The 12,406-nt window shown below is 39.8% G+C and overlaps 1 protein-coding gene across 1 annotated transcript in view; it reads left to right on the top strand.

Moving 5' to 3' along the window:
* LOC111952290 (excitatory amino acid transporter 5-like) overlaps nt 1–7,101 on the top strand; it is an 18,733-nt gene extending 11,632 nt beyond the window's left edge. The window contains exons 6-11 of the mRNA XM_023970848.3: nt 983–1,082; nt 2,083–2,316; nt 3,490–3,684; nt 4,682–4,816; nt 5,047–5,149; nt 5,422–7,101. Coding sequence (XP_023826616.1) covers nt 983–1,082; nt 2,083–2,316; nt 3,490–3,684; nt 4,682–4,816; nt 5,047–5,149; nt 5,422–5,586 — 932 coding nt within the window. The 3' untranslated portion in view covers nt 5,587–7,101. The remainder of the gene's footprint in view (nt 1–982; nt 1,083–2,082; nt 2,317–3,489; nt 3,685–4,681; nt 4,817–5,046; nt 5,150–5,421) is intronic.
* Nucleotides 7,102–12,406: the final 5,305 nt, after the last annotated feature.

Below are 12,406 nucleotides of genomic sequence, written 5' to 3'. Positions count from 1 at the left end.
TTTGCAAATTTATTGAAAATTAAATACAGAAATATGTTATTTACATCAGAATTCACACCCCTGAGTCAATGCATGTTAGAATCCCCTTTGGCAGTGATTACAGCCGTGTGTCTTTCTGGGTAGGTCTCTAAGAACTTTGCAKATCTGAATTGTATAATATCTGCCTATTATTCTTTTAAAATATTCTTCAAGCTCTGTCAAGTTGGTTGTTATCATTGCTACGCAGCCATTTTCAAGTCTTGCCATAGATTTTCAAGACAATTTATGTCAAAACTGTAACTAGGCCACTCAGGAACATTCAATGTAGTCTTGGTAACCAACTCCAGTGTATATGTGGCCTTGTGTTTTAGGTTATTGTCCTGCTGAAAGGTGAATTTGTCTCCCAGTGTATGTTAGAATGCAGACTGAACAAGGTTTTCCTCTAGGATTTTTCCTGTGCTTAACTCTATTTCATATAATTTTATACTAAAAAACTCCCTAGTCCTTACTCATGACAAGAATAACCATAACATGAAGCAGCCACCACCATGCTTGAAAATATGAGGAGTGGTACGCAGTGATGTGTTGGATATGCCCCAAACATAACACTTAGTATTCTAGACATAAAGTACATTTCTTTGCCACATTTTTTGCAYTTAAGTATATTTTGGCAATTACATTTACTTTTYATAWTTAAGTATATCAAAACCAAAAACTTTTAGAATTTTACTCAAGTAGTATTTTACTGGGTGACTTTCAKTTTTACTTGAGTCATTTTCTATTAAGGTATCTTTACTTTCACTCAAGTATGACAATTGGATACTTTTTCCACCACTGACTGTATGCTGAAGGCCAGTCTTTTCTGTTTCTTTCTTTTTTCCCATCTGTCTGTTTACATTATACATCTGCAGCTGTCTATCCCTCTAGTATCAATATTATATGTATCCATCTCTCTAGACTGAGTAGATAGAGCGAGATTTATATTTTTATTTTATTCCTTCAGGGCTGTTGCTGGGGAAAATGGGCGAGAGAGGAGCACCACTAGTCAACGTGTGTCAGTGCGTCAACGAATGTGTCATGAAAATCACCAACACTGCTGTTTGGTAAGCGGGGTACCAGCTTTATAAGTACCAGCATCTGTGTCCGTTACCATATTTATCTTTAGTTTAAATGATAAAGGTTCTAATTTACTGGCTCAGTGGGTTAGAGGATGGTACCGGCAACACCAGGTTTGTGGGTGTGATTCCCACACTGTATACTGAATACTGTACACTGTATACTGAATACTGTACACTGTACACTGAATGTGTGTCACTATAAACTGTCACTTTGGATACAAGCATCTGCTAAATTACCAAAGAAATAGGCAACCTAGCCTTTTGGATTTCTGCTATGAGCAGCATAACCCATGACCATTCAAACTAGTGGGATCTAAAGAAACAGTCTGCTACCCAGATGTGTGTTCAGTGTGACTTTCTGAGGCTACGACCTGTACACGGGCATGTGGTGAGAACGTGGTCATCGTCTTGTGGTCAAGCTGTGGTGGAGACGTTAGGCAATCATCTTGCCTRGTTCCACCCAGCAGTGAACTGCACATGCCGAGGATTAGTCGACCAGGAGTAGCACACTCTGTGCTCAGGGTCAACAGTGACTAATCCCAGGGACCTTTGGCACCACCCATGCAGCTCAGGTTTACCTCAAACGGCCCGGCCATATTGTTCAAACGGCCTTACCATAGAAGTTCAATTGCTAATAGGATTGACCTCAGAAGCCTTGAATGACTCTTGGCTCTGACATGGTTTTAGAGGCAGGGATCAACTCGGGTGACACAACAGGGACATTTTTTTCTTATGATTTTTTATGAATAAAGTACTTGTCTAGTTTTCACAATACATAACATAATAGAAAATTACGATGTATTTCGTTTTATTCTGTTCCACTGGGTGGAAACTACTCATTAGGAAAAACACATTGACATTTGACCTAGTATAGACAGTGTTTGGAGGTGTGTATTTAACAAAAGTGAAACACAGTTTTATATATCCAGAACATTAGAGATTACTTTATATCCAGTAGGTAATTCATTCTTCCTTTTTCTTTCAGGTATTTTCCATTTGGGATCATATTCCTCGTAGCTGGAAAAATCCTTGACATGCAGGACCCATCTAATCTTGGGAAGAAGCTGGGCTGGTACACCATCACTGTTCTGACCGGGCTGTTTGTTCACGGCCTCATCCTCCTCCCCTTCTTCTACCTTGTCCTGACTCAGAAAAACCCCTTCACTTACATCAGAGGCCTGCTACAAGCCTTGGTCATAGCACTGGCCACCTCCTCAAGGTAAGCAGTTGTCTCTCTGTGCCCATTTTTCTCATCGAACAATGATGTTCATTGTCCTGAAGGTCTGCAGTATGCAACCAGGGTTGGGTTCATTTCCTTTCTTAATTCAGTTAGTTCAGCAAGAAATTAATTGGCATTCAACTCATGTTGAATTGGAAATTGAGCTTTGCTTTTTATGAGGAATTGAATTTCAGCTCACCCCCTGAATAGAAAAGGAACTGCCCCCCATTCAACGAAGTTCCATAACACCTGATTCATCAGGTGTGTTAAGGCATCAGCATGCTTCAGGTTCGGCTGGCGCCTAGCCGAACCAAACCTGTGTGCTCGCATATTCCCTTAAAAGACCTTCGCTTGAAAAATAAGAAAAAAGCGACAATAGTACTGTMTGTCCATTTTGAGATGCCATAGCCAGTATGCATTTCCTCAAAATAGTRAGYATGAATCTAAGATAACTCAAGAAATCTYTCATTTATTTTAGCYTTCTTGCAGAGATCTTAGTCACGTCGTTTCACATCTAACTATACTGCTTGGTGCAGTATTTTTCAATAAAAAAAAAATTGCAGATAAACGAGTCGTCTCTGGTTGAATGACAGCTAAGACTTTATTGAAGAATCCTTCCTGTTGACCAATCACAGAAGAAGGGGCGTAGACTTTGGCTCCAAACTTCGGCTTTCCCCCAGCAAAAAATGTAAGCAATAATGTAATGTGCCCGAACAGCCGAAAAAACGCTCACTGAAGTCTAGTGTTGGGCAGGGACAAATGCTTGCAAACACTGTGGCCCTCCAGGACCAGATGTGAAGAAAACTGTCAGAGGTTTGAGCTGAATGCATGAAAAAGGTTCCTTATAAACATTGTAATGGTGAGTTTGATTGATCAGCTTCAAACACTACAAAACCCTTACCGTAGTCAAATTCATCTGTATCATGTTGCAACTGATCTCCAGTATGGTGAGTTTCAAGGGGAACAGTCAAGGACAGAAATGTATTAAGATAATAATAACTTAAATGTCAAAATTCACTTTAAATGGCTTTAAAGCTCAGTGTTGCAATTGTTGTAAGTAAGGAGTGTAAACAGAAGGATGCGAAAAGGAGGAAAACTGACAATATTCTATCRAGAGGATACCAGTTCATAATGGTAGAAGCCCCTTAGTTAACGATCTCTCTCTCTCTCAAGTTCTGCCACTCTACCCATCACTATGAAGTGCTTGCTGGAGAACTGCAATGTGGATCGGCAGATAGCACGCTTTGTGCTGCCTGTGGGGGCCACCATTAACATGGACGGAACGGCTCTTTATGAGGCCGTGGCGGCCATCTTTATCGCCCAGGTCAACGATTATGAGCTGGACTTTGGCCAGCTGGTCACCATTAGGTATGTACAGTGGTGGAGAAAGTACCCAATTGTCGTACTTGAGTAAAAGTAAAGATACCTTAATAGAAAATGACTCAAGTAAAAGTGAGTCACCTAGTAAAATACTACTTGAGCAAAAGTCTAAGTATTTGGTTTTAAATATACTTAAGTATCAAAAGTAAATGTAATTGCTAAAATGTACTTAAGTATCAAAAGTGAAAGTATAAATAATTTAAAGTTCCTTATATTAAGCAAGCCAGATTGCACCATCTTCTTGTTTTTATTTATTTACAGATAGCTTGGGGCACACTACAACACTCAGACATCATTTACAAATGAAGCATGTGTGTTTAGTGAATCTGCCTGATCAGGTAGTAGGGATGACCAGGGATGTTTTCTTGATAAGTGTGTGAATTGGACCATTTTCATGTCCTGCTAAGCATTCAAAATGTAACAAGTACTTTTGGGTGTAAAAAGAAACAGTATGGAGTAAAAAGTACATTATTTTCTTTAGGAACGTAGTGAAGTAAAAGTAAATTGTTAAAAATATAAATAGTAAGGTACAGATACCAAAAACACTACTTAAGTAGTACTTGAAAGTATTTTTACTTACTTTACACCACTGGGTATGTATTGGGTTTCAAATCATAAAGCTACCATTGCATCTGCAGGGTGAAACTTTGAGTCCAAACTCAAAAGCAGTAAGCACCCGGTGTAGTCTGCCATGACAGCCTTGGTCCTGGGTGCTGAGATTATAACCGGTGTGACAAAAAGTAACATTCCTCCTGATATTAAATTTTTTTCACACAACATTAGTACATGTGAATGTGCATTATCGCTGTACTGAGTAAATATAATTATTTTCATGATGAGATTCAATCACTGTGTTTGATTTAATACAAAATCCTTACAAGCAATAAGGCTGTCAAAAGGTATTGCTCATATCAGTGTTACCATGGCAGAATAGGATTGTAATGCACCTTCTTGCTTTGMAATTGATTGTTTTGGTCTCTAACAGTATAACAGCTACAGCTGCCAGCATAGGTGCTGCTGGGATTCCCCAGGCCGGCCTCGTTACCATGGTCATTGTCCTGACGTCAGTGGGTCTGCCGCCTGATGACATCACCCTCATTGTGGCCATCGACTGGGTGCTGTAAGTTCACTATGACAAATTACTTATATTCAATATCTACAGTAGGCCTACAACATATTCGAACATATGCTACACATGTAGTTAATAGGGAAACCTTAAATCGTTTACTAACTTCATGGCATAGGAGAGACTGGTTGTTATGGGGAAGTATTTTGGTGCATTCAGAGACAATGTTTGTGGTTGGAGTGGGAGGCTGATCTCTGGAGCTTTTGTATTCCCTGTCTTTTCAGGGACCGATTCCGAACCATGATCAATGTGCTTGGAGACGCCCTGGCAGCAGGAATCATCGGCCACTTATGTCGGAAAGACTTTCCTCGCYGTGGTACTGGCAAGGTAGGCAGCTGTCACTGTCTAGCTGCAACCATATCATATCATCCACCTATAGTCCTGAGTTTCTGTAAAACTGTTTTAATGTGAGGTATAAGAGACCCTGCACAAAATAATTACTGAGGTCTTAATTGAATGTGTGTGCTGGCCAGGGTTACAAAAACAACAATATGAAAGCAATATGTCATGTGAATATAGACCTCTGAARGTCTGCACAGTTTCTGTCACTTATCACAGAGATACTGATCACTGTGTGTTGTGTGTGTGTTCCTTCCCAGTCCCAGCCTTCATACGGCACACAGAACAAACACAACTTGCACGACATGCAGAATGGCATGCCACTGACCGAGTTGCCTTTGCACAAGCAAGACTGCTGTTATGAGGTGATGGAAGACACAGTCAACGAGAGCCCCACTATATACTACAACATCTGTCAAGTTTAACTCCTGGGAACATGCCAACCTCAAATGCTGGACATTTTTGGAGTGCTTTTCCCCCACCTCTGCCATGAAACAGTATTAAACTGCTGTCACCTACCCCTTTTTTTGTGACTTAACTTTTTGTGACGGAACATTTTGTTCCGCTTTGATGGTGACACTGCAAAGGACAAATCAGTGTTTTCCACAAATAWTTTTTTAAATATATTTTTTAACAGTGATGAGTTAGGAATTGCCCCATTGTACCACTACCATCTTATGTGGTATTGACTATGGCAATTYACTCTGCTCGTCCAACATCAAGTGGATTCCCTGGATATTTGTATTGTATTTATTATTGTTCTCTACTGAACTGTTCCTCATCATGATCCATGTGTTAATAACTACATCCATTTTGAACAACTTTATTGGGAGTTGTAGACTATGTGCGTTATTGATTTGTTTGACAAGCATAGGAAGTATTGTATGGTCATATTGTACATTCTGGGTCAATTGCAATGAACTCATATTTAACTCAACTAAATCTTCCTTTTAATGTACCTAACATTTAGTGGCAGTTTCAACCATCTCTAAATGTAATAAAGTACAGGGAGAAATGSTGTAAAATTCAAAACACCTCCTCTGATTATCATTGTATATGAGCCCACTTTATTAATATTCATAGACTTTCAAAAAACAAAATGTAGTGTTGCCTTAAATAAAATATTTAATTTATCATCTACACAGACACCAACCATTTTGTCTACCAACAAATAAGCAAACTAACATACCATTCCTCCCTTAATCCTAGCAACATATTACTTTAGGAATAACATTGTTTCTTCAGATTAATTTATTGTACATATTTTGATAAATATATTTTTGTTTTTGATTTCAAGTGATTTCTGGTCTATTTATATTTTGCGATAAAATGCAACATRAACATGGACTTGAGTTCCTTCCCACTGGGCACAAACTGAATGAATCAACATTGTTTCAACGTCATTTGTCAACATATTTAGACTTGGAATCTACATGAAAAATAAATGTAATTTGAAAAACCCTCAAAAACTGTTTTGAGGGTGAAATTTCAACTACAAGATTATGTCATCATGGGAACCAARTTTCAACATAGACAAACCTTGTAAAGAATTTGTACCTTTGAACAATGTCAGATCYTCATCGTTATATCCACTGTCAGAGAGAAAAAAAACAATAGGCTGGGCAGCACCTCCTACTGGAGAGGTGATCTATCTACAGCTATCCATTTGGTCTCCCATCCAGGGTTTTAACTAAAACCAGCCCTGCTTAGCATTGATATTTGTTACTGACTACTACCAATGTGCTATCTTGAGAATTATTGTTGAGAGACCTCTTTATATCTGGTTCTATCGAAGTCATACCGAAGGATTGATTTAGCAGAGCAAATGAAATGTAACCATACTTCATAAGTCTTATATAATCAATGATACTATACTGAACAAAAATATAAACGCAAAATGTAAAGTGTAGGTCCCATGTTTCATGAGCTGAAATAAAATATCCCAGAAATTGTTTATATGCACAAKAGTTTATTTCTCTCAAGTTTGGTGCACAAATGTGTTTAAATGCCTGGTTACACACACATTTGTTTTCATTGAATGTTAATTTCTCTACCATATGTCGTTTTAGAGAATTTGGCAGTATGTCRAATCGGCCTCACAACTGCAGACCACGTGTAACCACACCAGCCCAGGACCTCCACATCCGGCTTCTTCACCTGCAGGATCACCTGAGACCAGCCACCCGAACAGCTGACGAAACTGTGGGTTTGCACAACCAAATAATTTCTGCACAAACTGTCAGAAACCATCTCAGGGAAGCTCATCTGCGTGCTTGTTGTCTTCACCAGGGTCTTGACCTGACTGTAGTTCGGCGCCGTAATCGACTTCAGTGGGCAAATGCTCACCTTCGATGGCCACTGGCATGCTGGAGAATTGTGCTCTTTATGGACGAGTCCCGGTCAGATGGCAGACAGCATGTATGGCGTCATGTGGGCGAGCAGTTTGCTGACGTTGTGAACGTTGTGAACAGAGTGCCCCATGGTGGCGGTGGGGTTATGGTATGGGCAGGCATAAGCTATGAACAACAAACACAACTACAACCTCATGCTGTGGGGCGYCAGGTAGCCTAGTGGTTAGAATGTTGGACTAGTAACCGAAAGGTTGCAAGATRGAATCCCCGAGCTGACAAGATAAAYATCTGTTGTTCTGCCCCTGAACTAGGTTAGTTAACCCACTGTTCTTAGGCTGCCATTGAAAATAAGAATTTGTTCTTAACTGACTAGTCTAGTTAAAYAATACTACATGCCTCAAAAGAGTAGTTTGGATTTCTCAAACTTGGATCTTTTCATTTCTGAATGTATATTAAACTACATTATATCCGTGTGTTTAGCCCCTTGAAAAYGTATTTTAATTAATTGTTTTGCCTTTCCTCCATCTCACTGCTGGCACTACATTGCTCCTGCCCTGGACTGGTGTATCCAGGTCTTAAGTGTGAAATGCACATTTAACGCAATATATCCATGGACTTAGTTATGTCTTTTTCAAAACAAATTTTGTACAGTTTTATCGATGGCAATTTTTAATGCACAGAGATACCGTGACGAGATCCTGAGGCGCATTGTTGTGCCATTCATCTGCCTCCATCACCTCATGTTTCAGCATGATAATGCCTTGACCCATGTTGTAAGGATCTGTATACAATTCCTGGAAGCTGAAAATGTCCCAGTTCTTACATGGCCTGTATACTCATCAGACATGTCACCCAWTTAAGCATGTTTGGGAAGCTCTGGATCACCGTGTACGACAGCGTATTCCAGTTCCTGCCAATATCCAGCAACTTCGCACAGCCATTGAAGAGGAGTGGGACAACATGGGACAACAGGCCACAATTAACAACCTGATCAACTGTGGTGGTTAATTTCTGTATTACCAAATAAGGAGAGAGACAAACTTCACACACCAGTCAGAGTGTGATAATAATAATAAGCTTTGCAATAGCATTACATTCTATTTGACTTTCAATAATTCACAATTTCTAATGAACCGTTGAGAGTGTCTACAGAAAATTACAAAGATCTTTTATAGCCAAGATCCACCCCCCTAGTCAACATGACAAACCACAGATATTAGGAACAGTTCACAAAGGTAGACTTAATAATGAGAAAGGAGTATCCCGTAGCCAGATAGCATTCGCTATAAATTATCGTTCAGTTTGGTCTCTAAGAAGAGGTTCTAATCTTGTTCCTGGTACTTCATAGTACAAAAACAACAACTCATCCAATGGCATATATCAATTGTCAACTCTAGATACTCCCATCTCAAGTAAACCCCCTCCTGACCCCACTCCTGGACAAGCTCACTGAGGGGAGTGAGCCTCTAGGTCATATACTATCCCAGGATAAGTGTAAGATCAGAGAGGACATTCAATGTTTCCAGACACTGCCATACACCTCCCCCCAATGGGAAAAGGAGGGAGTGACTGGCGCACAGACATTGTGTAGACAAGTAATTGGTTCCCCATTAATCACGCCATCCCTTCACATGGTTTAAGAATAGGTAAAGACACATTCACATATGAAGACAATGTTCCATTCTGTCCTCTTCCCTTTCTGATATTCTGCATAGCACCAGGGACATGTGAAAGACAAGCCTGACCTCTCCCCTCTCTGGGCCCCAAGTGACTGAGCCCTAGCTGAGGGAAAAGTGCAACTGCCAACACTATAGTCCAANGATAATAATAATAAGCTTTGCAATAGCATTACATTCTATTTGACTTTCAATAATTCACAATTTCTAATGAACCGTTGAGAGTGTCTACAGAAAATGACAAAGATCTTTTATAGCCAAGATGCACCCCCCTAGTCAACATGACAAACCACAGATATATTAGGAACTGTTCACAAAGAAAGACTTTTACTTGAGAGAGGAGTATCCCATAGCCAGATAGCATTTGCTATAAATTATCGTTCAGTTTGGTCTCTAAGAAGAGGTTCTAATCTCGTTCCTGGTACTTCATAGTACAAAAACACCAACTCATCCAATGGCATATATCAATTGTCAACTCTAGATACTCCCATCTCAAGTAAACCCCCTCCTGACCCCACTCCTGGGCAAGCTCACTGAGGGGAGTGAGCCTCTAGGTCATACGCTATCCCAGGATAAGTGTAAGATCAGAGAGGACATACAATGTTTCCAGACACTGCCATACACCTCCCCCCAATGGGAAAAGGAGGGAGTGACTGGTGCACAGACATTGTGGAGACAAGTAATTGGTTCCCCATTAATCACGCCATCCCTTCGCATGGTTTAAGAATAGGTAAAGACACATTCACATATGAAGACAATGTTCCAATCTGTCCTCTTCCCTTTCTGATATTCTGCATAGCACCAGGGACATGTGAAAGACAAGCCTGACCTCTCCCCTCTCTGGGCCCCAAGTGACTGAGTCCTAGCTGAGGGAAAAGTGCAACTGCCAACACTATAGTCCAAAAGGATACATTCTAATGACAAGTATCTCACATAAGCATATTATGCAAATAAAACATCTTAATTATCTATATTACCCAACTAATTCTGATTCATCCGCCACACAACTCTACTCGAAGGAGATGTGTCGCACTGCATGAGGCAAATGGTGATCACACCAGAAATTGACTGGTTTTCTGATCCACGCCCCTACCTTTTTAAGGTATCTGGGACCTACAGGTGCATATCTGTATTCACTGTCATGTGAAATCCCTAGATTAAGGCCTAATTTATTTATTTAAATTGACTGATTTCCTTATATGAACTGTAACTCTGTAAAATCTTAGAAATTGTTGCATGTTGCATTTATATTTTTGTCAGGCCTATATAGTTTTTGCGAAGTCATCAACAGCTGTTGTTTCAATTCAAACAGGCGTTCAACTAAAAATCGACAATASATATAGGCCTAGGGTTTAAAGATTTGGTTGACATCAAATGTAATCTTCAAATTAATAATTAATATGTTGGATTCACATCTCCATCTCAACCAAAAATCTAAGTTAAAGAATAGGTCTAAATCATTTCTCAGATGAAACTATCCAAGCATTAGATACATCTCTTTAAAATATTGATATTTGGTTGCTTTGTCAACCAAACAATTCAATATTACTTTTGTAATACAGTAATTAGTCTAAWGTTAAGGCTATCTTACAAACTACTGTAACAGCATTTATTATAAAATGAGTAACACATCCATGGCCACATTTTGAAGTTACTGTAACTATTTTTGTCTTGTTATGTAATCATAGAAAGTGTGCATGTTCAAGATGGCATGAAAGGTCACAGGTCAGTGGAGAACTTCACAATTGCTATAATAATCTGTGCAGAATCTACTTAAAACACATTATCCTAAGTAAAAACAAATAAGATCCATAAGTATGTTATGCTAAGCTTCATAACATTATTGCTGTGAGATACTTGTCTATTAAAGATGCCTCCTTTGGAACTATAGGGTTGGCAGAGTGCACTTTTCCCTCGTTAGGACTCCAGTAACTTGGGGCCCAGAGAGGGAGAGGTCAGGCTCGGTTTTAAAAAAAAAGCCTTTGAACAATCCATCACAAGTATCGCTTGTCTTCACATAAAATCAATCCCCGTTAATCTTGCTAAACCTCCATGTGGGTGCTATGAGAATATCAACAGGAAAGGAGGAAGGTACATTGTCAACTGGATACCGTCGTTTTCTTATGGACAACAGTGTCTGTAACTTATTGCCTTAAACTCCATGTGACGGGATGGCGTTATTAATGGGGCCAACCCAAGTTAGTAATGGTTTCTCTATACAAATGTCTGTACGCCAGTCCAGTCTAAGATGGCCAAGGAAACTGCCCGTTACCTCGGCCGTAATACACGCAAAGCCTTCCCTCCCTACTGTTTACTCATAGGGACAAGGAATTTGCGTCGAATGGTTGGTAAACCAAATAATAAGAAAATTTATATCCCCTCTGATGTTGGCCAGCATAAATCCCCCTACACCATACAAGACCACTTAGTACATCATGCACACTAAGAGGGCCCGTTCACTGTCTCGATTATTGAGTTTGTGCCAGGTCGTGTGTAGTTAACTATCCACCAGAAACAATGACAATTGTATAGTATGCCATTGAATGAGGTAGCTAAGCCTGGTTATAGAATGCACGAGATGAAGTATAACAAGCATACTAAGAGAAGTGCATGAGATCTTCTGAACAACCGACCTCTGTCTGCTCCTTCAGGCGACGACTTCGAAACCCACCTGCAACGATGATTATAAGCTGACCTGGTCCCATGCGAGAGTCAACTAACTGCGATAGGAATCTGGACGCAGTTCTGCGACTTAGAATATGTGGACAACTACAAATACCATCAGGTGTCTGTGCCAATCCGTTTCCTCTATTCGGGGGTACACTAATTTCCACGTGATTGCCTTCTGTTATAAGTTGGTTTAGTTGTAGAGTGGTGGTATCTTGGCTATAGACGTGAGACTTGAAGGAGATGGGCACACTTAGTGTTTGAGGGTAATGCGAGTCTTTCATATGTCTGCGGTATCAAAGGTAAGTCCAACTAGCTGTATTAATGGTTTATCTCACAAATCAGGAGGGCAACTCGGAACTATGATCTGAGAGATAAAAAAAAAAGGGGCTTATGGTGAAGAGCGTTATATATATTAAAAGATGGAATATATAATTAACTCTGACTTGTGTTTGGTTACTCTCTCTCTCTCTCTTCAATTTGAGTAAAACAGGAAATTACCAACGACAATACAGATTTGTTAATAGCAAAGCTTTGGGCTATGTTTGACA

This window comes from Salvelinus sp. IW2-2015, linkage group LG26, assembly GCF_002910315.2.
Source record: "Salvelinus sp. IW2-2015 linkage group LG26, ASM291031v2, whole genome shotgun sequence".
In the NCBI taxonomy this organism is placed as follows: Eukaryota; Metazoa; Chordata; class Actinopteri; order Salmoniformes; family Salmonidae; genus Salvelinus; species Salvelinus sp. IW2-2015.
This window is presented reverse-complemented; position numbering and strand designations above follow the sequence as displayed.